Genomic DNA, 27,649 nt, shown 5'->3' with positions numbered 1-27,649 from the left:
ACACGTTCAAGAAGAGAAACGTCTCTCCAGACTCTCATGCCCACTTTGAAGTGCACAGAGGCCCATCACCCCCGCTGCCTGGGCTCCAGGGAGATGGGGCTCACCATTCCCATGACACCCAAGTGCAGGCACGGAGGAGCAGGGGGCTGGCTTGGGGCTCAGCCCGCAGGAAGGCAGCGCCGCTTTCAAACGCGCTCCTTCTCCTGCTTGTTTTTCAATTGCATGGCGAGGATGTTAATGAGTGTCTGAGCTATGGCAGGCAAGCCCAGGGCATTTCAAACGTGGAAGAACTTCACAGAGAAATAATCTGCATAAAATCTGAGACGCCATTATTAAGAAGGAGGAAAAGAAAATGCAAGCAGAAAGCATCCTCTCTCAGCAGCCAAGAGTGGCAAGAGAAGAATGGCCCTACAGAGAAAAATTTATTCATTTGATCCATTATTTATATAAAGTGTTCTTTGTAAACCTGATTTCCCATCACCCTGGATGACAGCAGGGGGAAGACAGGAAAAGAAGAGGTCCAACTTCATACTTCCAAGGGAAAGACAGCCTGTCTGGGCACCCTGTATCATGCAAGTATCCCAGAGGCTTTCGAGCCCTAGTGCCATGGGAGGCCACCCTGCAGGTGGGCAGCACCTGACCAAGCACTCCCACACTTCAGAGTAGTAGCTCTGGCCTTCTAAGCAGACATTTCCTTCTTTTTGAAGGTGGATGGGAGTCCTTGTTGTCCCAATGAAACTGCTTAAGCCACCAAGCAAACCCACTAAAAATAAAAGCATTTAATGTGGTGTTTTCACATAACACACAGAAAGGCAACAGTCTGCAGCAATACTGACATAGCATATATAAATAAGGACAAAGATTAAAAATACTCTGGAAATGATAGACTCTGGGAACAGTTAGCGGCTGCTCTAGGAAGAAGCATCCTCATGAGTCATTGCACAGGGCAGACAAACAAGACACATCCAAGCATAACTAAAACTCTCCCATGCCTGGGAGACAGCAGGAATGCATGGGGACAGCAACAGCCAAGGTCCTAGGGGTGGAATCTGCCAGCCACACATGGTGAGCCCAGCAGCACAGACTAAAGCCCGGGCACTGAACCCCTCCCAGGACTGATGACAGCATCCATCCCCTTGGCAGGTAAGGCATGTGACACATGCAGAAGGCCTGGCCAGTGCCTCATACGTAACTTTTCTTAGAGCTGGACAAATCTCAGCTGTGCCAGAAGCCAGACAGAGCCCCTGAGCTAGAGCCATCAGTAAGGGGGGACAGTGGAGAGTTACATTTGTCTCATCTATATGGGAGCAGTATATTTAATTTCAGGTACAAGACTGCCTTGCCAAGCAGTCACCCATACAGAGAGATATGAGATATTCCAAGAATGGACAATGGGGAGAGGAGGAGTGAACAAATGCTTCACCCAGAAATTGCCCCAATGCGAGTAAGAGCAGAGATAGCAGGAGCAGACCCAGCTCTCCCTGTGCTGCCACTTGACCTTAGTCTGTGCCTCATCTCTGCTCAGAGGCAAAGCTGAGATTCTCAGGTCTCTGCTAACAGCAGGCTGCAGGGACAGGGCAGAAGTGCAGTCAGAAAAACATGGTGCCCTTTGGAGAAAAGCACACAGACAGCTTCAGCCTCTGGAGGGAATGATTACAGGCACATCCAAAAGCACATACTACTACCACAGCAAACAGCCTCTGCCCTTCCTCACAGCATCACCATCAGTATGGTCCCTGAAGAACCACAGCTCTTTCTTTGCTGTGACAGAGGCTCCTAACACCAGCAACTCCCAACTCCCACATCTACAGTCCCTCAACCCCCTATATTTTCAAGGCTCCAACTGGGGTCAGACTGGGGACAAGCTTTCCTGATAAAGCACCAAAAACCACCCTTTGTACCAAGCAGCATGAGGATTTGTATCTTAAAAAAAATTTCACAATTAAAAAAAGGGACAAATTCCAGTTATGTTACACAGGGCTCCAATGCCCTGTTCTGACAGCTCCAGCCAATCAGACTGAACTCCCTGTTCATATCCCAATATTCACACCTCCTGCCACCAGTTGTTTCAGAAAGCTGTCAAGAGCAGAGCTCTAACTCCTGCTGGCTGCTGGTTCTTAAAGATTAGAAGACAAATATAATTGGATTCCAGAGATTATTTACTTTGCTGAGAAGGGCTGAGAAGTGTTTAGATGGTCCCCCAGCTGATTAAATCTTCATTTCACAGTAGCAACCCTGTGTGTATCCTACCTCAGAGTGCTTGCAGACAGGTTCTTGGCAAGACTGGCTTACTGGAGCGCTTAGGCTTAACGAGACGGCTGACATTGGCCAGCTGTGACTGGGGTTTATCCTGTATCTAGAAGGTTTCATCTCATTTCTGCAGCTCAGACCAAAGAGCTGAACCCAGCTTCAGCCTTTCCCTCAGTTTAATGACTAATCAGCCACTTGCCCTACCAGCCATCCACATATCTTGAGCCAAAGCCTTTGGCACCATTTGCAGCAGAGCACAAATGGATGGAGCCCTCTCTCACCTCTCACACTGTGTGTTTTTCACACACAGACACAAGACTCTGCCTGCCCCAGGCACCTTAACTTCCAAAGATTGCCAGCCTCCTGCTCTCCTCAGCTTAAGCCTCTCTGAGTGAACACAAAGCTAAGACTCCTGGTTCAGAACTGTGCCACTTAAACATGAGGGCAGTGAGCAAGGGCTGCATCCAGCTCAAGCTAAAACAGAGGGATGAGTTTATTGGGGAAGCTGCTTTCCCCTGCCCCTACTTGAAAAGATGGCATCCAGAGCCTATCCTTCCAGGCCCATCCCATGCTCTGTACCATTCGTGCACTTCAGCCCTTGGGAAACAGCAGAGCAAAATGGAACCAAGAAGCAGAGAAGGGAATGTCTCCAGAGGAGGACTGGAGGCAAGCTTGGATGTCAGGATGTGGGTGAGGGTTACAGCCCATCATTCTCACTGCTAACAGGGGAAGGAAGCAAAAACAAGCCAACATGTTAAAAACTCGGAACAGAAAAGCAAAAAAATACAGCCTAGCAACATTACAAGAAAGCTGGGAGTGCACAGAGGGCCCTGCAATGAACAGGGCTCTCCTTGTAAGCAAGCACGCCAGCTCTTCCCAGAGCCAGCAGGTCAGACATGCTGCACAGGTTTTGGTTAGATAGTGGTTTGCCCCATAGTAAAATGAAATGTAATTTATATACAGAAACAAATCCCTGCAATCCTTGCAAAGGTCCAGTCTCAGGAGCGCTGCTGTGTTGGTGAGGGTTGCTGTGAGCCTGCAGCACTCCCCTCTCAGTGCAGCACGTTCACAGCTTGTGAGACGGGGCCATCCCCATCCATGCGTTGGTGCCAGGCGATTCAGAGGGAGGACGAATCCTTGGAAAGCAGGCGGGCTCGCATGCGTCTGCAGGATCCCTGGAGCAGAGAACAGGTGCTGTTAAATGCTTGAGACACAGAATACCATGCAAAAAAAGGCTGACATTCTCCCTCTGCAAGGACTCTTCCCTGGTGTCAGCCTCCCACACCTTTGCCAAAGCTCGAGATGAGGCAGAGAGAAGAGAGGAGCAAACACAGCAGTCAGTCTCGGGCTGCACCAACCTCTTGTCCCACTGCCACCCTGACAGGCTGTTAGCACCATCCTGTGCTGCCAGCTTCCCTGTGCTTCCTGCAACATCCAGCCTGCCAACTCACAGGCAGAAGGGCTGTAAGACCCTTCAGGGTCTGGCTTCCAGCATGTCACCTGCCTGCAGCTGAGCACAGAGCAGACTGCTACGAGCTGGGGCACCACAGCTGTCCCAGAGCCTTGAGTGTGTGCTGTCACCTCAGCAGGTTTCAGCACACCAGGCTCCCTGCAGGAAGAGGAATGGGGGGTAAGGGGAAGTGTCTCACCTCTTTCTGGCCTTCCAAAGACTTCAGCTTGGCCTGGGACATATGAGCTGGAGAGCCACATTTCTGTAACTGGACAAGAGAGGGCAATAGGAGTAGAAAGCTGGTGAATGAACTGGCATCCACAGCCTTCCCTAGGAGCAGCCTGTACCACCAAAGAGCATCTATCACCCAAATCCACTCTTGGTTTGTCTGGGACAACCCTACTGCATACAGGCAGCAGGATTTGTACAACCTGTGGAGGAGGATGAGAGAGAGGGAAGGGAGCACAAGACAATGCCCCAGGGCAGGACCAAGCCAGAGAAACAAAATTGGAGTAGAGCAGCTACATCCTACAGCTGTCATCCCTGCTCTGACACTGCCCTTGCCATCTGCTCTGTTCTCCTCAGAGCAGCTTCTCAGGACGTTATTTTATCATACAGAAGAAACTTGGAACCCTTCTCTTGAGCAGAGAACAGCTCCCTAGGGATTGCTGAAGTTGCAGTCAAGCTCCCCACACACTTGCCCACCAGCAGCTTCAGTGGTGCTGGGAGCAGCTCTTACCAGCTGGACGTTCTCTTTGCTGACCCGCACAGGCTCTGGTGTGGAATCCCTGCTCTTCCTCTCCAGGATAACTGGAGTTCCCAAAACTTTCCGCTGTTGTAAGAAGAAAGGGCTGTTGGCTAGTGCTTAAAGTGCAAAGAAAAAAGAAAGGGAAGGAGCAGGATGCCTTGCTGGTAAGCAGTTGAATGCTGGGAAAGAAAAAAAGGAAGCCAAGCTGCGACAAAGATTGCAAAGCAGAACCACATGAAATACCACACCACTAGGCTGAGCCTGCCTGATTGTAAAGAGTTTGGGAGCTGACCTGGGGCCTGGCCAGGAGCCCAGCTTATCAGAAGCAGGTACATGCTGCTGTAGGGCAGCCCATAATGTGCTAAAACCCGTGCTAACATGCTAGACTTCATGACCAGCTCCCTGTCAATCCTCATCTCATCTCAGGAAGCAATCAATTTTCCAGAAAGATGCATAGATCCTACAGCCATGTGTTTCAAGATAATTACACTTTACACTAACAAGGCTTTTTGTCACTCTGCTGCCTTTTCTGCCCCAGTGGATCTGTGTTGTTTGGCAGGCAATACTTTGAGGAGTCTCTACCCTTTGAGGGTCTCATTCAAGGCAGGGCAAGGCAGAAGCAAAAAGCAACATCAGAAATTCACAGCAGAGAGCAAGGGTCAGAGGCTGCTTTCACCTTAATGAGGCCGCTGAAGGAGCGCGAGCGGGTGCGTCGTGGTGCTGGGGATGTGGGCACATCAGAGCCAGGAGTCAGAGCAGCTGGATGCTTATTAAACTAGGAGAAAACACGAGGGCAGCATGTTAGCATAGTTATACCTGTCCCTTGCTGCTATGTGCTGCTCTACCTGATGTCCCAGAACTCAGTTTCTCTCCTTCACCCCCTAAAATGGAGAAGCAGCTCAGAACTGCAGGAGGAAGAAAGCAGAGGAAGGCCACACCTTCCACCCAGGATTACAGGGAGTTTGGGTGCAAAGGTGCTTTGTGCTGGCTACCAGATTAACCAAAAGTGGCAGATGTTGGGAGCAGAAAGAAGGCTGGGCAGCAGCTGGAGGCTGGCAGCCACGACTGCTGCTGACCATATTGACCAGTCTGTCTGGTGCAGCAAATTGTCTGAGACCAAGAGGAGACCAGTTTGTCCACTCTCTGCAGGCCACAGGGAAAGAAACTTTTCCCTTCCTGAGGGAGGAAGCTCAACAAGGCCATGATCAGGACTGGGAAACTGCTGGCTAGCAAGTCCTTAGCTTGAAAAACCAAACTTAAAAGTGCTACTCGGTACAGCAACATCCAGGACACCTTCTCCTCCTGTTCTTACAGTTCTTACAGCTCTGCCCCTTACACAGCCCAGAATCCACTTTCCCCAGCCTGCCCAGGATTAGGAGCAACTCTCAAGAAGATCCTGTCTTTAGCCCTGTGCCCAGGATTGTGCTGACAAGCACACCCCAAGATACCTTTCCTCCCCACACTACCTGCCGGATAAGCTTCTTCTTCTTTGCAGAGTCAGGCATATTGTGGACGTGCAAGAAGAGCTCCTTCAGTGCCTCCTCTGTGCGCTGCTGGGTCTCCTCCTGATGGCAGGAGTCCAGCCGGCTTCGCTTCTGAGACTTGAGGGGCTGCAGCTCCTTGGAGCCAGAAGACGTCAGCAAATCCAGGTCGTCCTGGGAGAGCGGAGACAGAAGCTGCTTCCCATGCTTTAATCCCAACGAGCCACCCATCTGAGCCAGCCCAGGAGAGCCTCATGAGCTGCCTCAACCCCAGTGAAAGCACAGGACTGTGTTTTCCCTACCCCTCTGCAGCAGCACTGCATCAGCAGGCCCCGTGCCAGGAAGAGGTGACAGCAATACAAAGGTGACCCCATTGCTTCTTCCCTCCCCTCCCAGATGCGAGCTGCAGAAGCCCTTCCAGGCTTGAGAAGGGTCAGTGCAGCTCCTTGCCATGCATGTTCCCTCTTCTGCAGCTACATGAGGCAGGGAAGCATTTGCTGGCAAGACACAAATGTTGTCCCAGTGGCAGCGAGTAGCCTTTATCTCAGCACTTCTGCCAAGCATCCTGGCCATGGCAGCAGGCATGTCCGTCAGTTTGGAAGGAGCAGCCCTGTGAAGGAGCAGGTGCTGCATGTACTGGGCACAGGGAGCAGGTCTGCTGCTTAACAGGGGCTCGTAGCTTTCTTTCCCTGTGCTTTTGATTAACAGATGCTTCAACTCTGTCCAATTTCCCTAATGCAGCTGCCTGCACTACCACACCATATGCTTCTCTTGCTCCTGCCCTCTGACAGATCCTCTTTCATGACTTGGTTTGTTTTCAGCTTCTATCACTCACAAAGATCCATTCATAATATCACAGCCTCTGCCCTTTCATGGAGGGCAGGCTGCACTGGCTGGCCTTACCTTTGATGTGTGGGCTCTGGATCCCAGATAGTGCAGCCTGGCACACTCCCGGATGTACACTGGAGCCTGTGACCATGAGCAGAGAAATGGCCAAATGTATGTTTAACATCTCTGCTCTTGGGGCAACTCCAGCAAGAGCTGCTTTTCAACCATACAACACAAGCCACTTGTATCAAGACTCAGCCATTCTGGGCAAATAAAGCCACGGAATTTCATGTCCTCTCCCTGTATCCCCTTCACAGTATCCTCCCCTCCACAGTATCCTTTACATGCAGACATTCAGCACAAGTGGAACTCAGAGCAGGAAAAAGTTCCTGTGGAACCCTGCTCTAAGTGATTGCCCCAGTTCTGAGCTGGCCAAACTGGGGCCAGACAAAGAAGGCAGAAGGGGAACTCTCCACGGGAGGACTCTGCAGTGAGCAGATGCTTCCAGTAACCAGGAAGGCCCCGAGAAGTCGAGACTGTCTGTTGTAGAAACATTTCCTTGGAGGAACAGTTGAAAGCCCCACACTCCTGACTGTCCTACCCAGCACCCTCCTCAGAGCTGGACAGTGCGTGTAACAGCAGTGGGCTGATGACCATTTGCAGAGAAATTCCCAACAAAACAACCCAGTGCATCAGGTATTCTGCTCCTGGCAGCACTGAGGCAGGACAAATCCCTTCCATTCCCTTATCCTGCCAGAACCCGGGTGCAGCCCGGTGTGTACCTGCCCTCGGGGCCAGGTTTCCCGCCGGGCAGCAGGTGCTGCTGTCCAGCAGAGGGGAGTGTTACACTGCACCGTGCTGCTGACCTGCCCTGGCAAAGCCACCTCCAGCACTGCCTGCCCAGCAAAGACCTCCTCCCCAGTCACTATTGGAATGGTTTCTTGTACAAAGTCTTCTTCTCCTACCGCAGAAGAGAGCCCACAGAATACACACTCAACATGTGGGATCTGGCTGGACAAGGGGCATTCAGCCTCCTGGTGATGGAGGCAGGAGAGCAGGATGCCAAAGCACACTCACCTTGAAGAGTTTCTGAGAATGTTTGATCATGAAGGTCACTCCATTGTTTAGCTTTGTGATATTTTCCTGAAGGTCGTTTGCTGTCACCTGGCAAGGGGACACAGCCATCCATTAGAAGGGGAGGAGGAGGGGTCTTTTCTGGGACACAGACACACACAGTGCCACAGCAGGAGATCTACTCTGAGATGACAGGCAGGCAGGGCTTATAGCAGAGCTCACAGAGCCAAAGCTGCTCTGAGAGGAGAATCAGATAACTCTGAGGCAAAACAGTTCACCAGCAGCATAAGAAAACTTGAAGAGATATGTAAGGTTTTTCTGGAGCTGACATTCTAAGAAGAAGCATGACTGTGCTGTGCTTTCAATTTTACTGAAACAGAAGATGCATAAGTTGCAAATAAGACTCATGGCAGGTCTGGGCTGAACATTGGGACTGAGTCCTGCCAGGAAGCTCCCACCTCTCCATCACAGCCTCCAACCCTCACATCATTGTGTCAGTACTCAACCTTCTCAACCTTTGTTTTTCCCCTGCCAAGCCTTTGCTTTTTACCTTGCAATATCCCACCCACAGACACTGAGGCATTGCTCACATTTCTGGGCCATAGGATGTGGGGTGCAAACATGAGGGCAAGGTTGTGGGCAGACATCTTGTTCTTGTCCTGCTTCTTGGCAGTCTGGTAGAGCAAGTCCAGCAGCAGTTTGAGCAGGCTGCGGTTGGGAGCGGGGAGGATCAGAAACAGCAGCTGGAGGGCTTCGATTTGGCGCTCTTTGTCTGGAGTGCTGGTCTTATTCCCCTTCTCATCAAACAGTGTCAAGTCTGCCAAATCACAAGGCAGAACATGAAGGACACATTACCTTCCCTCAGAGCTGTCTGTTGCAACTGCTTATCCTTTCCTCTTCATATGCAGATCTCCTACAAACCCCTGCACAGCTCTTGGCCCTCTATCTCTCTTCCCCTCAGCTCCCCAGCTCCCCACTTGATGTGTTAATCTATGCTACTCCTCCCACAGAACAACAGAGCTGCTAAGAGCTGTGAAGGCAAGATGGAGCAAGTTCACATAAGGTAGTTCAATAACAGTTATTAAATACATAGAAACCACAACTTGCTCAGAACCCCGGACATAAAACAGATGGAGACCCAGGTTATCACTGTGGGCTTTACCACTGTGGTATCTGAGAAGAATGGTCTAGACAGACTTGGTCTGATTTGTTAATCAGCTCCTGTCTTTCCACCACCAGGCTGAGGTGGCAGGAAGATTCCTTCTAAGGCTGCCTTTGAGGAATACACTTCACAGCCTACTGTGCTTTCTAGGCCAATTCCAGTCCTTCTGCCCATCCCTACCTCTTGCTGCCCACTCACCTGCAATTTTGAGGTGGGCATGGAAGTGCTTGTGTGTCAGCAGCGGCTCTGGTAATTCACCCAGGAACATCTTAAGTAGAGTGGCCACATCGTTGGAATGAAACTCCCCAGAGTCCAGGTCAATATCAGTCCCACTGTTCAGAGCATCCTTTAGGATCTGTTGCCTGATGCTGTTGCCTGGCACTCGAAACAAGCCTTCTGCTCTTAGATCTGCTCAGCAGAGGGGAGAAAAAAGGGCACTGAATAATCAGAGGTTGATTTCCCACCTTCTTACTAAAGCAGCTCCCCCCTCTTTCCAGAGCTGGACAGCAAACCACAGTGAACTGCATTCAGAGACATGGCTTCAAGCTGTCTCCCACCAGTACAGAAAGTCCTTGTACAGAGGGAAATAGACTGACATATCTGCTAGGCAATTCTGGGGAACAGCTGCCCAGGGCAGTCCCAAACTCCTGCTGCTGGAGAGCTCAGAGCTTGTCACTCTGTGTGCACCAGAGACCTGAGGTGGGCCAGACAGCCAGCCATGGGGATAGGAAGACAGCAATCAGAGGCACTTACTCTTGTGCAGATACTCGATTAGCTGGGAAACCTGTGCAATGCCTTCTTCTGTCAGCGGCGAGCCAAACACCACCCCCTTCTCTGCAGAACAGAAAACAACGTGTTCAGGCAGCTCAGAACCAACAGCCACAGAAATTAAAGCTCCCCAAACAACAGCATTTCAACATGCAAAGAGCAGTGCCCCAAAATGTTAAGGGTGAAGGTCACAAGGACCCTCACAGATGTGAGGTTTCACAAACACTCCAGAATAAGTGACTTCATCTCACCATGCTGTACTCACATGGGCTTCATCATCCTTGCTTCTTACCTCAGTTTAATTATAGCTTTTATCAGCTAAAACAAATATTCTCTAGCCCTTGAAGAAAAAACAACACCAGAAGAGATGATTCAGTTTAAAATGGCACAGAATCTGCAAGCCCAGACCTCACAAAAAGAGCAAAGTGGGAAAGGCAGATGTAAGAGCCTGGACAGCCTGGTGCCTGCCACACTGGCACACTCCACACCATGAAAGAAATGTCCAGATTAATCCTCACTGTGGCTTGACATGAAATGGAGCAGAAAGAAGAGTTGCAGCTATGAGTTTATGGGAGAGGCAAATAAGCACTACTGGGGAGAGCAGACATATTCTGACTGGCTCACACTAGCTTCCTTTCCAGGCATGGGTAAAACATGGGATTTCCTCATCCCAGTGAATCTCTCTTCTATGTCAGCTGCCCTGGTCTGAGTGAAGTATGAAAGCTGAACAAGGCAGAAGGAGAGTAGCAAAGCAATAAACTGGGCTCCTCTCTTGAAGTGTGTTCCCATCTCATGGGGTTGAGACTGGGCAGGAGCTGCAGCTCCAGAACTCCAGTAAATAACACAGGTTATAGTCCCAGAAGATGGAAACAACTGAGCTGAAAGAAAGGGGATCACTGCAGGGAAGGAAACATTAGATGAGAAATCCATTTAACTGAAGGGCATTTGTTGAACCAATGTAGAATACTCTTCTTGTCCACAAAGGAACTTCCCAGGTGAGACAGTGATTATCCAGAAGGACAGTGTTTTCTAATAAATGCAACCTTGCTACTGAATGGATTTTTCTGTCCAACACACACAGCCAGTATGATCTGTCCCTCAGAAGGTGGGGAGACAACTCCCAGAGAATTCAGCAACCAGAACTCTGGGCACCACACTTCTTCCCTCAGATGAGTATAGGTTTGGACTGGAGACAGGATACTGGAGAGACTGTACCACAACATGCTGACTGGGACTGAGAACTGGAACCAGGTACAGAGCTGGTTTGTCCTGCCCTGGTACTTGGGCTTCAAAGAGACAACAGATATGAGAAAAGAATATTCCTCCCTTCTCCATGACCAGACTGCCAGCAACATGGGTCACTTCTGAGGGCAGGCTGGACATCTGCACCATTTGCACTGAAGGTTTCCCTCCTTACTGCTACAGCTGATGGCCCAGTAATCCAAGCAATGCATTGGCTGGTCTGATAAAAGTTATCTCCCCCACAAACTTTCTCTTGCTTTTTTCTCCCCTCATATCTCATTTTGATTTTACTTGCTTTTGGTCTCTTGTACTACAGATCTTACTGCTCTGCGGTGTTGATGCTCACAGCATGTGAGGGAGACCTGTTAACCCTAGGCACTTCTCTAGCAGCCATTCTGTGTAACTAAATTTATTCCGCCTGAAGAATGTTCTGCTTTCTTCCAGGACTTCTGAAATACATGGTAAGCCACCAGGAACTCCAGCCTCCTGTTAAATCAAGAACTTTCTGACCTCACTCTGATAAAGCACATGCTTCAGTCATGCAAGAGAAAGGAGGGCAATGCGAGCTCTTGATCCACACCAAAGATCTGAAAGGTTTGAGTGCAAAGGGAGAGAATGATTGGCAAAAGATTCTTGTCCTTGAAGAAAACTAAACTCATTAGACATTCAACAGATAGAATCAACAGTGGCCAGGAATAGAAGAGGAAAATACATCTTCTTGAGACATGCAGGGCCTGATAAATTCAATTTAGTTTTGAAGTCAGAAGCTGGTATCTGAATGAGAATTTGATTCTCAAAGAAACTTGAAAGATGTGTCTGGAGAATGGATGCTGCATTACAAAGGCTTAGATGTTATTGTACAATTGCTTCTGAAACTAAGCAGCAGCATGAGACTGAGTTTCCTGATGCTCAAAGAAGTTGTAAGCATTTGCAGTTTGATCAGCTCTGAGCTCCATGGTCCTTGGCCTCTGGCTTTGAAGAAATAAATTTTTTGTTTGTTGTAGCTGGTCTATAACATGAAGAAAAACAAATGATGGCTCCAAGATGAAACACACAGTACATGAAACTGATTTTCTCTGTAGTCACAAACCTCTTTTCTCAGACTTTGGCCAAGGAGTTCACAGACAGTGCCTGTCAATGCTGGGAGACACTGCTGTTGCAGCCTGGGAGTGCAGCCAGCAGACTTGGAAACATCTGCTAGCTGTAGTGACACACAGCCATGGAGACATGTGAATGGGGGAAAGCAGAGCTCTTGGGGAGCAGAGTTAGCAGGAGATGTCAGCTCTGATAAGAGCAGTGCTCCCAACAGAGTACAGATAATTTAATAAAAAAATTGAGCTGGAGAAGGCTCACCAGCCCCTGCTGGAAGGTTTTGACAAGAACATGGGGGTTTCCATACACACTAAGAAAACACTTTTAATTTGGTTACTCACTCACTTTTATTTGTGAGCAAGTGGCAAGTGCTTGAATTTAAGGTGTCTGCTACTCTCTGGGAAGAGGGAGAAGCAATAACAGGTATGAGCACAGTCTAACTGCAGTTTAGGGGCAGCACAGAGACCTGCTATTGTGGAGCAGCAAAGTAAGTAATGGCAAAATAAAGTAATTCTCATCTAAGGATGCTAAAGGACTTGAAGTCTTTTATTTTCCTAAGGTGAGTATATGCACCAGGATTCTTGATGGGTCAGACAGAAGTGGATGGCTGAAACTGCCACCAGAAAATTCTGCCTCATCACTAGGGCTGTAAAGCTTGTCCTTATGAAACACAGTGGAGGAATAGGCTTGGTATAATCAGAATCACTTTGAGAAATTATATAATGGTTGAAGACAGAAAAAAGCTGTAGTCAAACTATGCCATAGCAATAGCTCCCTTCTCTGAGATACTCACAATAGCAGAACTGCTCAAAGGAAGGGGAAGACTAATCAGAAGTGTTCAACCTCAGGGTGCCAACATTTAAAGGCAGCTCACAGCTTCTCTGCCAGCAGCCAGCCAGTCTAAGCTGGGAAACCAGAGCTGAGGAGGAATGTGAGGGGGCCAGATGGAGGCTGCTTCTGCCTAGATGAGTGAGAAGGTTTAAATGAACTTATCAGGAGAACCAGGCTTCCCTTGAGTGTGGGCAAAGGTGGGAGAAGACACACACACACCGAGAACACCCTTTTAGTTTCAACAAAACAGAGTGATAAATGCCAGCCATTGAAGAGAAAAGGACCTGAACACAACCACACTCAAAAGAAGACTTCTGTGAAGGGCCTGGGGCTAATGTTTCACAAGCAAGACAGCTGAACTTGAGAGAAGATAAGAATAGTCAGTTTAGCAGAAGAAAACTCCAGTGGAATGCTTGTCTAAGAGAGAAAGAGAAATATGTCACCTCCCTGAGTTGAAACTGGGCTTCATCAGTCAGTCTGCAGAGCTTTGTCACTGACTCACTGAATTGGGATATGGACCAGAGCAGCACTAGCATTTGGATGGAAGATACTTACAGATTTCTGAGCTGCACAGTGGGCAGCTGACCCACTGAGGCCAGCCTGACACACACCACAGCAATAATCCCAGAACAAGGGGAACTATTCTCAAAGTGCAGGGCATTGCCAGGATCAATTTCCTGGCCTGTTTTGCTCCTTTCTGGAAGCGGCATCCCCAGAGATTATGAAACCATAGTATTTAGCATTCCACAAGTTCAAAACTATGAGCTGAAACTTTTGTAAACTCAGTGTAACAAATGGGTGACAGCATCACTCAAAGGTGGGCACCAGACTTTGTGCCATCCATACTCACCCTTGCGCTTCAGAGACATCAGAGAACGAAAAAATCCAGAGGCTGTGCTGTTTGCCCCAGGGAGCTTTGGGTCCTCCTCTCCCATGAGCTGGGCCAGCTCTGCCCCAGGCAAATCAATGAGCCTGGTGATGTTGCTGACAACCAGCTCTGTGAACACCTCTGGCTTTTCATGGCGCAGCTTTTCCACAAAGAAGTCGGGATTGAAGATGATCGGCTGGCTGCGGAGGGAGGAGTCATTGCAGATGACAAAATTGCAGATGGCATCTCTGAAAAAAGGGAAAGAGGAAAAAAATACAGTAACTCCTCATCACTTTGGTTTTTACAGCCAGCTGGTCTGCCCTGAAGGAGACATCTGCTGACACAGGAGCTACCAGTCTACACCAACAGCACTGTCTGACTTTGGTGAGTGTTCAGCACAGCACAGTCACATTTCCCTACGGAGCAAAATAATTTCTGGACTGTTTGTACAACACAGTCTAAGACTAGCACTCCACAGCGTGATGATGACATAGGCAACACCCAATGAAAACTACATCTACATCTTTACTACTTGTTTCACTGTATCTACATCATACTACCTCTGGCAGAGATGACACCTAATATTTTACATTAACTTATTACTTTAAGTCATAAATAAGTTTGGCTTTACTTCCCTTCCTCCCCAGAAATTCACTCCCAGTCGCCCAAAAGTCTGAAAAACAATCTAAATTTTTCATGGCCAGCTTACACTCATCAGTTCCTATTGCCATTCTATCATACCTACCTTTCTATCAACAAACAGATAGTTCCCATGTCCTGGGACTCTGTTTTTAAGGTCATAAATGTACAACAACACTGAACCCTCAGTTTTGCTGTGGGTGTGGTCAAATGCTCCCAGGTAACACGCTGCCAACCCTTTGGTTACTGTTCTCTGCCAGCTCCTCACTCTGAGTCTGGAGCAAGTGAGTACTCATTGTCATGAGCCATGCAAGATCAGTCCTTGAGGAACCCCTACTAACTTTTCACCTAGATCATCCCTTTTCAGCTCATCCAGTTCTTACCTCTTTGTCATCCCTTCATGCCCTTTATCTGCCCTCCCTATTCTCTACTGACACCTTTCTTCATTTCATAGCTTCTCATGTGGCATGGGAAAAGGGATGCACCCGAGACACTGCTCTAACAGTTATCTCAAACAGGTGCATAACTCTACCAGAGGATAGGTACATTTACCATGTAGAAAATCAAATCAAAGAGTTATCAAAGAGATATCTCATGTTAATCAGCACTCTTAATGCTCACACTTAACTTTTATCCCAATTTCCATCTACCTCTAGGTCTTCCATTACCGTCTTTCCACCACTGTTCCAAACATTTTCATATTTCTGAAGTCAAGCCCACAGGCTAGAGTTGCCCAGCTTCTCCCTCCACTCTTTTACTTAAAGGTGAGGATTAGTGTCATTATTCTCCAGGCATGAGCTACTGTCCTGATTTCATACTCAGCTATAAAGTGACAGCCTGGCTCTGTGAATGGGTGTGCCAGTTCTTCCAGGGCTCTGGGAGGAGGATGCCTACCCCCTCAGCTTGCACATATTGTGTGTGTTCAGCCTGTGACATTTCCCAATCTTTTAATCATTCTTTAGCTCTTATATAATACTTTCCATTCTTTCTACATCCATCCTCAGCTGTGAGCTATCACTGGACACCATTTTCCAAGGGCAGCTGCCAAGTGCACAGTTAATAGGGATGCTGTGCTTATGTACCAGGAATCACATCAGTCCCTTAGATGCAGATGTGGGGCAGCGAGTGCTCTGCTGAACACCCCTAAGCCCATAAAGGCTTTCTCTTCAAAACAGGCTTTTCTAGAGAAGACCTGGAGCACCTTGATCTTCCTCTCCTCCCTGCTGAAGGGTGGAGGCCATGCCATTGTGTTCAGACCATGCTGGGCATCCTTGCTCACTGCTCAACACAGCTGCCACCAAAAACATCTGCAGCCCCCTGAACCTCACATCCACTGGCTCAAGAAACAGAGCACTTCACTGCTGGTTCAGAGACCTCAGCAGCTTCCTGTTCTCACGTAAACTGACAGTAGCTCACGACAGGGGGACATCAAAGCACATAGTGGCAAGTCACCTGAACTCCAGCCCACCTCCACACATTATCTGTGAACCCAACAGTTATCTAAGCTACTTTATGTTTTTGGCCTGAAAGACTATGTCCAGGATTTCCAGGATCCCTGATCAGCATAACAGAACAGAAGCTGGGACTCAGGCTCCACAAGAAGAAAGATACTTGCTGAAACAAGAGGAAATGAGGCTCTCAGCAACTCTTGTATCGTGAGAATCCATAGCAAACCCCCCTCCCCTTTACACTGCTCTCCATGGGTGCCAAAGACGCCCTTCAAGAGGATGGAGAGGAAGAAGGTCTGCAAGGCAGACTGCAAGGCAATCTGCCAGGTCATCTAAAATTTTAGAAAGCTCTTAAAGGCTCCCAGCTGCCTGGCTCAGTGGCCTAGCAAGCACACTGCTGACTCCAAATGGGGGCCATATTTTGCTGAGCACCTCCCAGCCAGTTTTTCAGCAGTTTGTTATCTGCAATAAATCAAGACCAAAATGCAACAATTCGGTATCAGCTGCCAAAAGCAACTGCCAATGGATCTGATCATATTCGCATTTCATTGCATAGGGCTACAATGCGCAAACAAGTGCCAGCTCTGCCCATAATGTGGAGCAAGCCCTTTGCTTGAAACCCATGACAACTCATTCTGTGGCAATACAGATCCTGAGAAGGGTTAATAGCAAGTGTATAGGCCCAGTGACCCTGCCTGCAATGATCCGTGCACTGTTATTCACTCACTAGCAGTTTTGTTTCCCCACAGAGAAGATATGCAAATACTTTGAAGCAGTTACATCAAGCATCACAGATTATCTCTTCCCTCTGACAATTAGATATCTGGATTCACAGAAAGAAAATTAAACAATTTTGTCAACTAGCGCTGACTGATATGATTTCTCTGCACCGCCTGTGTTAGAAGTCACACAAAGTCCAACAACATTTAATGCAAAAATAAATAGAAAAAAGTAAATTTCTTACATGAGTGCTGAGAGCTTTTGAAGAGGCATTAGGAAGCAGAGACAGGGAAAAGAACTTGCTCCTTGTTTCCAGCAACAAAAGAAACCTGCCTGTCCCAGCACAGCCTATGCAAATTCCACGCATGCTACGAGACACAAGGGCGCATTATTGGGTCTGAAAGGCCCCCTTGGCACACACTGGGCATCAGCCTTCACACAGGGACAAAACAGAAAAGAAAAGCTGGACAAATTGATTCATGTCTCTTGCCAAAGGCTGCGTTGCTGGAGTTTAACTGCAAATAATTCCTACATAGAAACCAGGGTTTTGAATCAGGACCAGCGTGGTATTAAGTGCTTTCCACCTGTATCCAAGAGGAATCCGCAAAATAGTTCCAAGTCTACCCTGTGTTTACCATGAGTAAAGCCAGGCAAACACATTCCCAATGGCATCCAAGCACAACTGATGTTACAGCACTGGCAGGACAATCGCCAAGTCCCTTAACTGCACAACCCTGTGCCCAGAAACCTTGCTGGAAACACTCTCTGCGCCTGCCTTTCACACTTTCAGATCCTTTCAAAGACAAAGCACATAGATCAGCCCCTCAGAGCTGGAAACAGCACCTGGCCATTGCTGCTTGCTACCATTACTGTGCCACCATGTGCTTTTCATCCACCTCAGGATTCCTGTTCCACGTTTCTCTGGATTCCCGTGCAGTTTCCCTGCCTGCTGCAGCTGGGACCAGCCTTGTGTACGCTTATTGTGATATGGCACTTCAATGAGCTACTTCATTTTGAAAGGTCACTTTATTAGCAGCTCTTCCTTACACAGAAAATTTGCTTTTGTATCATTATTGCTAATCAAAATGGAAATGTAAAGCAAGCCCCTATTTCTGAGCAAAGATAAAGCCCCCACTGGCTTTACACACAATAACCCTGCCAATCCTCACTGCTGCACACACCATAACCTTCAGAAAGAGCCATGTGCCCCATCTGCTGTTTTCATGTTAAAAAAGAGAGATGGATGTACTCTACCTACATTCACAGTTTATATAACAGCAGCAAAGGGGAGACAAACATGTATTCATGGAGTTTATTGCTTTTTTTTTGCCTTGCTTGCAATTACAGAGTTATATTTTCTATATGCTGTGATCTCAGATTGCTTTACGACACGTCAAAAGACAATAAAGTAAAGGAATAAATAGCTTCCTCTCCAGTCTCATGAATATAATCAAATCCCAATGAATAATAAAACCTTGTTCTAATAGGGTTGTGATTAAGACAGCAGATTAAAAAAACTGGGTCCTATATTGTGCTGAGATTCTTGCCATTCTAGTATCCTTCAGAGGCAAAGCCTGTGATCCCAGCCAAGTCACAAAGAAAGCTGTCTGTCACACACAACGTTTTTGCTTCAGGCATGACAGCCCCATCATTTCATGGGGAGTGGATGGTGCAGGAGGTCAAAATCATGATGGATCAATTAATCCCTAAGGTAACTAGATCCAGGCCAGGGAAATGCCTTGGAAACTGGGACAAAAATGAGACTTTAAGTGCCAAAACCTGGTGATCAAACCTGCGGTGCAAGAGCTCTGCAAGCAGGCAGATAAGTTCACGTGGCAGCAAGCTTGCATTCGGATAGGTGAGATGGAGCTGCTGTAGTGGCTATCACAGGTCTGATATTGGTCTAAATCCACACATGTGACAGAAGAAAGGTCCAAGAAGCATGAAATAGAGCATAAGGAGAACAGAAGGCAAGAAAGAAAGAGAAGGAAGAGGTACCTTTGGGGCAAGGCATCAGCTGTGTTTGTCTGGCTGGGAAAGGGGATACACTGAAAGCTAAAGATTTCAGAGGAGCCTTATGTGGCTAACTCAGTGGACAAAATCCATCCAGTGCCATTTTGCACACTTTGTATGTCATCACCAAGGCCCTATGCTTCAGACACACCACAGCAGACAAGTTTTACCATGGAGGAGTAAAAGGATTAAAGAGCTTTTGAAAATAAGGCAGATAATAGGAGAAAATTTCCCTCTATAATAACAAAATCTTTAGATTATAGGAAAGAGCTGGGCTGGTACCAAATACTAAGAGCAGGGTGATAAGCAGGCAGTGCTGAAGAACACAAAACATGAACAATTCTCTGCCTGGCTAAGCACAAAGGGACATGGGACAGATGCACACAGGCTTGGATTTCCCCAGGGAGGAAGAAGTAGCCTTGTCTCCTGTGCTGTGCCAGAGTAAGGAATCAATTAATGAGGATGTCTGAAGACAGTATTTCCAGAGCCAGATAGGAGCCATCCCAGATTTTGCAAAGAGATGAAAGAACCATAGTGGAATTATATGGAATCATTTTAAGAACAAAAGGACTAGAAGAAAAATTATTTTCTAGATTAAAAAAGAATAAAAAATAAAAGTAGTCTAATAGGAATGGACTGCAGAGACATTAGAAGAGACTCCACAGTTAAAGTTGCTTTGAGGGCTGTACTTCAGACTGACATTCTTGTAAGATGGTGTAACAAAGATCACATTCAAGCCTCACACTTGGCACCCTAACTCTTCATAGGATGACTGATAAGCCTCTGGAAAATGTCAAGAAAAACACAGAGTAATTTTTGCCCAGGGTTATACTCATAAGGTCTTCAGGGGCAGAGTCCTTTTGTGATGAGTACACAGTGCACAGCACAGTGGGTGCCAATTCTTGCCTACTGTCTCTAGCCTTGACACAAGTAAGCCTTATGAAATATCACTGTCTTTTTAATTTTTGCTTTGCTTTCTTCACATTTAAATAGCTTACACAGAGTGATTCAGCCTTCTGACTATGAGAACCAGATAATAATATACAATTTAAATGGCAAGGAGCTGGCTAAGAAAAGAAAGCTGCTGTTATTGATGGTGGCTTGTGCTCAACAACCTGGAACTAATGCAACTCCTGGCCACCTTTTGGAAACCAGGTATATTGGTTATCCCTGTCACTGCTATCATCTATGAATTCAAATTCTGTGTCAGTAAACAACTCAGAGTAGATCTTGCCAACACTGGCTACACATCTGTGATATGAACCTGGAGGAGATGGACCTATCTGAAAAGATAAAAGGGTTGGGAGGGGTGGGGGTCTGTGCTTTGGAAGAAAATGAAAATGCAATATATTACCAGCGTCAAAGAAAACAGCAGTAGCAAGACAGCTTGATATATGTGAAACATCAAGAAATTTGCATTTCAGCATGAAATTTCTTAAGTTTGACCCGAGTGAATTCTTTGTGATATTTTTAATAATAGCCACTGGAATATTTTAAAGTCAATCAAGCAGTACTTCAATCAGCCATCACAACATCAGAGCATCCAGATGCCTTCTAGTGCTAGGAGGGAGAGAACCAAGGGGTGCCTTAGAGAGAATTGCATGTTCACTGCTGCTCCTCATCAAGTCTCCTTCCCAGTGCCACCACCCCAGGTCCGGGTGCTCCCACACTCTGTGATGGCTCAGCTGGCTACCCAAGACCCTGTAAAAATGCAGAAAGGCAGCTACCACCAGAAATGCAGTAATTTTACATTAAAGATCAGCAAGCTCACATGTCTGCCTTACGATCATATTACCAGAGTCGAATAGTGTTAAATAGGAATGCTGCTCTGATTTTCATGACTGTCAATGCATTTGTGTCTCTATTTTAATATAAACTCCTCCTGGGAGCAGTGATAGAAGAAGAGCCTTAGATCCAATCCTGATTTCACTGAAACCAGCACCAAAACTGAATCTTTTTAGATGGCAGCAGCTGCCTCCTCTCGTTACTGATGTGCTCACTTTTATCACTGTGGCATTGGGAACCTCGGTCACAGCTGGGGACTCCGCTGTGCTCTGTGCTGTACAAACAGAACAAAGGCAATACCCTGTCTTCAGAGGGCTGATAGCTAAATCTGAAATGAATGCTGCAGGGACAGAAAAGAGAAGGAATCCCAAGAGAAGATGCAGCACTATCAGTCAGCATGACTGATAGTGCTGAACTCTGCCAGCTTTTCTGTAGACACTATTAAAAAGGAGGGCAAGGAAGGACAGGAAAAATAATCAGGTCACACTGCAGACATTTAGAAGAAATACAGCTTTTGCATATGGGGTGACATGGGACTGAGCATAAAGGAGCTGGTTTGAAAGCTATCAGGCAGGGATGGCTGGGACATGGGGCTGAGGAGGCAAGAGCTGAGCCCCACGCACTGGCTGGGAGCTGCTGGTGAGGCAGAGACAGGCCAGCAGTGCCAGGCAGCTGGAGAAGCTTGGCAGTGCCACAGGGCACCGTGTGGCACATCCAGACCCTCACTGCAGGGTGGGACACAGCCTGAGGAAGCCCCACAGCCATTTCCCACCAAACATGTCTGCTGTATCCCCAGTGCGCTGGTGGGTACTTTCCAGTTGACAATAATGATAGCATTCTCTTACTCTTCTCATTCTAAACTGTCTTTATCCTCTTATTTCCCCTGGATGGAAGCCAGGCATGGCCCAGTCCCACCTATACCTCCTTGGCCCCTAGCAATCCAAAATTGCTGCATGCACCTCTGATTGTCACCCTTGCTCTTGAAGGTGAGTCTTAGGGCATCCTTCAGAGGCAGGATGAAATGGAGTTCAGAGACCAGCAAAGACACACCATCTATATGCTTCTCAGCCCAGTAGCTCCAAGCTAGTGTCCAGGTCAGAGCAGAACTACCATCTATAAACAGCAACCCATAATAATCAGGTTTACTTCTGAGACAAGAAATCAAGCAATTACACAAAAACAACACAGAAAAGTTAACAAGCTATTGTAGCAACCAGTCTGGGAACTCAGAGCAACCCAGCAAGGCAGGACAGATGTTTTCCTAAACCCTCCCACAGGATGATACCCAAAAGTGGCAGCACCAGCTGGTGCCCAGAACACATTTGGGAATCCCATGCCACCATCAATTGGTAGACTGGTGCTTGAGCAAAGCACCACAATTTGAGTACAGTGTGCTGCAGCACTCACAGGTTTGCTGGACTGCTGCTGCTTTTTATGCACTGAAAGGACACTGAGGTCAGGACTCACAGCCAGCTCCTCACAGTACTGTTGGTGAGGTTTTGTAGTCACAGCCTGGCAAATACAGAGGACGAAGGTATCCAGGAATTACAGCTCTTGCTTTTGTTCACTACACTTCTGTAATTCCACAGCGCTCCAGAGGTGCAGTGAACAAGCTGCATCCTTGCATCTGTGTTTTGTATCACAGTGGTGTTTGCAAAGGATGATAGCACATCAAATCCCTCCTCATCAGCAATCCTCTGCAGACACCACTGAGTATGTCAGAGGCCACATCCCTTGCTCCAGGTGTGTAAACTCCTACGAGCTGGAATTGTGATGAGGAACACCTGGATAGGTGCCAGCATTTAAATAAGCTGGTGACATCTGGTCAGGGCTGCCGAGCACACAGATAAACAGGCTGGGCCCGCCACAGAGCAGCACAGCATGCAGCACCAGTGAGACACAGATACACAAAGCAGCCCAATTAACTCACCAAACTGAGCAGGATGGGGGCCTAGGGCTTTTGAAGGGGATCTGGGCAGGCTAGGATGTCAAAAACTGGAATACTGTACACAGATACCAGGATTCATTTGACAATAACCTACAGTGTCACTTTATGCAACTCTGGTGAGATACAGCTTCTCTTCACATCCTGCCTGACAGTTCATCTCTGTCTGGCTCAACTCTGCTTCACTGCAGAGCCCAGGGAACTGTGATATATTTATACAAGCTCCAGGGGCCACTCAAGAGAATGCAGAGTGGCATGTGCGTGAGGAGAGCTCCAGGAACCCCCAAGAGCTTGTGAGGATGTTCCCTAAAAGGCTTCCTGCTCTCCAAGGCACAGAGAGCCACAGCATGCTTGTCTGCTGCTATAAGACAGCTTGCAAGCAGGGCTGTAGGAATGCCCATATGGAAGTCCCAAACCATAAAGCTATGTTTCAACCTTGAATTTGAGCTCCAGAAAAACAAAAAAGAAAACTAATGCCATTTCCCCTGAGAAATTCCTGCCTCTGAAAATCAGAGCTGCCACATTACTGCTCAAGAAGAAAGGATGTTTTGGCTGGAATCCAAATTATTAGAGCTTTATAGGCCAAAAGCAAACACATTAAAAGTTCCTGTAAGCCAGCTGGCAGGCAATTATTAAGCAGCTTATCACATTCTCCGCTATCTATAGTTTCTGAAAATAAAATTTATGAGGAAACTCTAGATGGTTTCATTGCAATTACCTAGTGTAGAGGTGAGAAAGGCCAGGAGTCAAGGAATGAGGGTTTTGCACTTGGGAGAAAAGGGCCCAGACACCATGGTAAGTGTAATGCATTACCAGGATGAGAGGTCAGGGACACACCAGACCTGTGAAGCTTTGAAAAACTTCACCCTATTTATCCCAGCAAGCAGCCACATTTCCTCTCACTTCTCTGCCCATGCTGACTCCAAGCCCCCTGTGACCTGGGGACACAGGAACCCTCGGTGGCAGTCCCTAGGATCACAGTGCAGCTTCGGTAACAGCGGGGCTGTGCCTCAACCCAGCAGAGCATAGGGCAAGGAAAGAGCCTCAGCTCCCTGCTCCTGCCTCCAGCTGGAGGGCAAGTGGAAATGAGATCCCACAGAACCAGACAGGCCCGAAACAACTGGCAAATATAAGGGCTCAGCAGTGACGAGGAGCCCAACTCAACACTCAGAGGCACAGTATTTCCAAGACGGACTTGACTTCAGTGTAACCATTTGACATTAGCCAACAATTCCATGCTGTCCCCATCTCCTTCCCATCTGTTCATGTCATTTATTAAATCAACACACACTGAGGACTTTTGACCTTTAGGACAAGGCATTTGATTCCCAGCAGCTCCTAGCACTCAGTGCTTCAGTTTCAGACTGAGCTAAATGCCCAGGCACCTTTAAAGGAGTGATAACGAAGCTCTGTGACATTTTCATAGGCATGTAAATGTGCACACAGCAACAAGGCAATGGCCAGGCTGGCAAGGAGACCCAGACGCTGCGTTGGGCTATGTGGGAAGCAATGCTCCCCCTTCACACACACAGACAATAAACTGAAGGGTAGCAGAACAAGGATCCTGTTGTCAAAGCCCATCCCACCCTGGATGGGAACAGGACAGAGTGTTACATGCAAACATATAAAAATACTGCAAACACAACATGGCCTTGAGTTCAGTTCAGATGCAAACCTCACAGGACTTGGATGGAGTATGGGGTCAAACACGAGTTTAGGTCTCAAAGATTCTCATAAGGGCTGTGGAAAAGGGAATGCATGAATGAGATTGCCCCCAGCTCCCAGGCTTTCTTCAGAGAAAAGTAGCCATGTGTTCAAACTTGGCTTTAACTCTGAAATCAACCATTTTTTCTGCCTGACCCTCAGCAAGTCACTTTGATTTTTTGCCATCAAGTCATGTTTACAGTGAACATTTTCCTATTTCCAGTAAAACACAGATGGCAACTGTGTCTATTTTCATAACCTGTTTATGATGTGAGCTCTTGATGTCCAGTTGTGCAGTGCCACTTTATCAAACCATTTTAGCAAGATGCTTTATGGCTTTTTCCAGCTTCTTCCAGCCCCACTGCTTTTTCCCTTCCACTCACCCCACCCCTGCCATATCAAATAGCTGACATGAGTGCCTGGCAAAGCGTTTAGGCACTGCTTGAGTCGGACATTAAACGCATTCATTAAACAGACAGATGTTTCTCTTTTGAAATTGGGCACTCTGGCACAGTGCAATCTTCATTCTCAATTATGAAGAACCAGGCAGAGGTTAGAGAGACCACAAAGAGAAGAGAGAGACCCACACAAATCATCTTTTGTCATGTTCAGTAATATTTGGTAAGGAGTTTAGGACAACCAGGTTTTAATTCCAGTCTTTAAGTCAGCATGCTGTAATACCACACACACAGCATGCAAGCTTTACTAGCTAACTTGCACTTCTCTCCAGATGAGAGGAAATGGGGGCAAAAGCACAAAAAAAGAGGAAGCTTTGTGGCCTGTGTGGTGATAGGCCAGCAAAGCAAGAGCTCGATTTTCTAGCGCTACCTGTGGGTGACAGGCAGTGCTGGAGGAAAATTTGTACTTCAGGCTTTGCATTAACAGAATTGCTTATGGAGGGTGGGAATAAAGAGCAAGAGAATACATCCTAGGGACAACTGCCAACATAGAAAAAGATAAATCTAGTCATTTAGGCCGATCCAGGCCATGTTACAAATTCTTTATCCAAAAGGGCATTTTAAGTATCAGCTGTACTAAGCATACAGATCCCTTTACCAGGTCCAGCATTTTAGGCACTCCTGCCCAAACAGGCTGAAATGAGCACCATCTCTTCATCCCTCCTGCCAGGGAATGCTCTGCCCCAGCCCAGGTACCACAGCAGCGCCCCCAGATAAGCAGAGCAAGTGCCATCGGGATGGGTCCCACTCAGAAGCAAGCAGGATGGCACCACTGTGAATCAGGCTGGGTAAGAGGCATCAGCCCTCTTATAAATAACTGCATTTATTTATTCACAAGAATTACCATTCAAAGGATACTCAGTTTGCAGCTACACACCACACATGCAGGGGGAGAAAAAAAACAGAAGGGGAAGAAAAAAGGTACTGCAGCTTTTTAATAGTCATCCGACACGGCACTGCTGTAGCGAGGTGCTCATGCAGTCCTTGCTGTTTTATTGCAGCAGTAACAGAATGGTGATGCATACAGAAGTGTGAACTGAAGGTGGATTACGTGAAGCTGACATCGCCTGTGTGTTTGGAACGCCAGAATAGCGCGGGCAGAGCGGACAAAGCGAAGGAGAAGGAGGGCTGAATGCGAAGCCAGTCTGTATAGTGCCATCACCCTACCAAAGCCCGCAACTGCCGAGCGCTCGGCGCGGGCTCTGCGGCTGCGGGAGCGGCGAGCCGGCCCGGCGGGCCCCGCAGAGCCGCACGGCGGGCACGGTGCCTTGTCCCCCCCCAGGGAACACGCCGTGCCGGGGCGGAATCTGTCCCCGCAGAGGAGCGGGCGGCGCTTCCCCGCAATGCAGCACCGGGACGCTGCGGGGAGCGCTCCCCGCCGCACAGCCCCGGGCACACGGGCACCGCGGGCACACGGGGCCCTACCGCCACCCCCGCGGGACCCCGCGGCGGCTCGCCGAGCTCCGGAGCCGCCGGAACGCTGAGCCCCACAGCTCTGTTAAGGTGCCGGGGCACCGGCGGGCGGCGCGGCACCTGGGACGGCGCGGCTCGCACGGGCAGCGCCGCAATGGGCGGGCTGAGGTGCACGGACCGGCGCCTGCCCATCGGATGGTGCGGGATGCCTGACCCGTACAACGACGGCCAGAGGCCAAGAGGAGCGCGCCGCCGGGACGGGGCGAGGGGTGCCTGGGTCCCGCTCCTACCTGCGGCCGCCGGACGCCGGTGCTCCCGCCGCCATCTCATACCTGCCGCTCCGCCTGCCCATTGGCCCGCCGCACCACCCCCTCGGCCCCGCCCAGCCTGCGCTGCGCCACGCCATTGGCTGCGGCCGGCACCGCCCCGCCGCTATTGGCCGGTTCGAACGGGCAACGGCCGATCCGCGCGCACGAGGGGGCGGGTGCGGGGGAACGGCCGCCCGTGCGCCGCGCTGCCTGCTGGGAGTTGTAGGCACCGGGAGCAGCGGCAGCAGAGCGCTGCCGCAACCCCTCCACTGCAGGGAAACCCACACCGGCCTGACGGACACCGAGCCTGCTCCAAGAAGCACGAGTTACACCATAAACTGCAATTCCCATCTCGGCTTGAGTGTTTTTTATCACTGCTTTCCATCAAGGACAAATAAAGAACATAGATACTGGAAGAGCAGTTTTATTCCGTTTTTCCCCTTTACGGGTGAAAGCATCTGAGTGCTCACAGCCAGGGTCTCTGTGGCCCTCTACACTTACTGCACCTGCAGTGCTCAGGTAGCAACTATAGAAAGAACTTAGAAACAATTGAAACTGTAGATTGGAGTACTGAGGGACTAGGAATTAATGTAATATTTTTTTAATTGACTAGATTTCAGCTGGAGCGGTCCCTTGGCATTTAAAACTCCACACTTAATTATCTTGCTGCCAATCATTTCAGCCTAAACACCAAAGCTCCTCTTATACTGCTGTCCCCAGGAGGGTTTTCCCATCCCTGCAGCATGTGTGTGAGGAATCCCAACTCTGAACAAGGAACCCCAAAAGGCCCTGCAGTGTGCTTCGAAGATGGGGTGGTCCATCTGGATGGTGGGTGGGCACAGCCCATGGGGCACATCTGCCCCCAATTTTAAGCTTTAAGAATCACGGTCAGCATTTGCAACTGTCCCAGCCAGCACTGGGGGACACGTGTTAGTCCTGCCACCCTCTCCTCAAGCTGGGATCTGCAAGGGTTGGGAACCCTTTGTGACAATGTCATGTGCAAGTGTAGCTGATTTCTGGTACTTCGTAGTTTAAGAGCCTGCTGGATGAAGAAACAGCCTTCAAGCCACCTCCCAGCTTGAGCAGCAAAAGCCAAGCACGGCTCCAGGTCCCCAGCTTGTGCCTCTCCATGGTAACTGCAAAGCAGATGCGGTAGGCAGGGGCAGGAGGCACAACCCCCACCACCCCTCACGTGCCCCGTGTCAGAGATGTGCTCAGGCTCCTGAGGGTCCCCAGGATGCAGCTCTGCTCCCTGCCAGGGGCAGCTGCTGGTGGGGAAGTGGCTTGACTCACAGCCAGCCTTCCCAGGCAGGATGACATCTCCTCACCCAGGGTTTCCATTGCATTACATGATTAATTAGCTGATTAACAAGATGGTGTTGCAGTAGAATCCGTTCTCTGGACTCCAGCTCAGGTGAACAC

General features: G+C 48.5%; 1 protein-coding gene across 2 annotated transcripts; it reads right to left on the bottom strand.

Annotated features, from left to right (window-relative positions):
• Positions 1 to 764: 764 nt before the first annotated feature.
• On the bottom strand, positions 765 to 26,271 carry ARHGAP19 (Rho GTPase activating protein 19). Of its 2 annotated transcripts, none has more exons than XM_066555043.1 (12): positions 26,210 to 26,271; positions 13,777 to 14,042; positions 9,747 to 9,827; positions 9,192 to 9,401; positions 8,422 to 8,648; positions 7,835 to 7,921; positions 6,833 to 6,898; positions 5,915 to 6,103; positions 5,125 to 5,223; positions 4,440 to 4,532; positions 3,900 to 3,968; positions 765 to 3,425 (listed from the first exon to the last, which is right to left on the bottom strand). In XM_066555043.1, the coding sequence occupies exons 1-12, from the start codon at positions 26,269 to 26,271 to the stop codon at positions 3,369 to 3,371; spliced, it is 1,506 nt and encodes a 501-aa protein (XP_066411140.1). In that variant the 3' UTR covers positions 765 to 3,368. The 2 variants fall into 2 exon arrangements, with proteins under 2 accessions (XP_066411140.1, XP_066411141.1); XM_066555044.1 differs by lacking the exon at positions 26,210 to 26,271 and adding an exon at positions 16,846 to 16,924.
• Positions 26,272 to 27,649: the final 1,378 nt, after the last annotated feature.

The sequence above is a fragment of the Molothrus aeneus genome, chromosome 8 (assembly GCF_037042795.1).
Source record: "Molothrus aeneus isolate 106 chromosome 8, BPBGC_Maene_1.0, whole genome shotgun sequence".
Taxonomy (NCBI): Eukaryota; Metazoa; Chordata; class Aves; order Passeriformes; family Icteridae; genus Molothrus; species Molothrus aeneus.
Note: the sequence above shows the minus strand (reverse complement) of the source record. Positions and strands in the feature narration are given on the sequence as shown.

Bases quoted from the DNA above. Each gene is read 5' to 3' on its own strand.
- ARHGAP19 (XM_066555043.1), bottom strand. From the start codon at position 26,271: ATGGGCAGGCGGAGCGGCAGGTATGAGATGGCGGCGGGAGCACCGGCG. The intron at 14,043-26,209 runs GTAGGAGCGGGA...CCCTTTTTTCAG, and splicing joins CCGGCGTCCGGCGGCCGCAG to AGATGCCATCTGCAATTTTG. The intron at 6,104-6,832 runs GTAAGGCCAGCC...CCGCTCTCCCAG, and splicing joins CCAGAGCCCACACATCAAAG to GACGACCTGGATTTGCTGAC.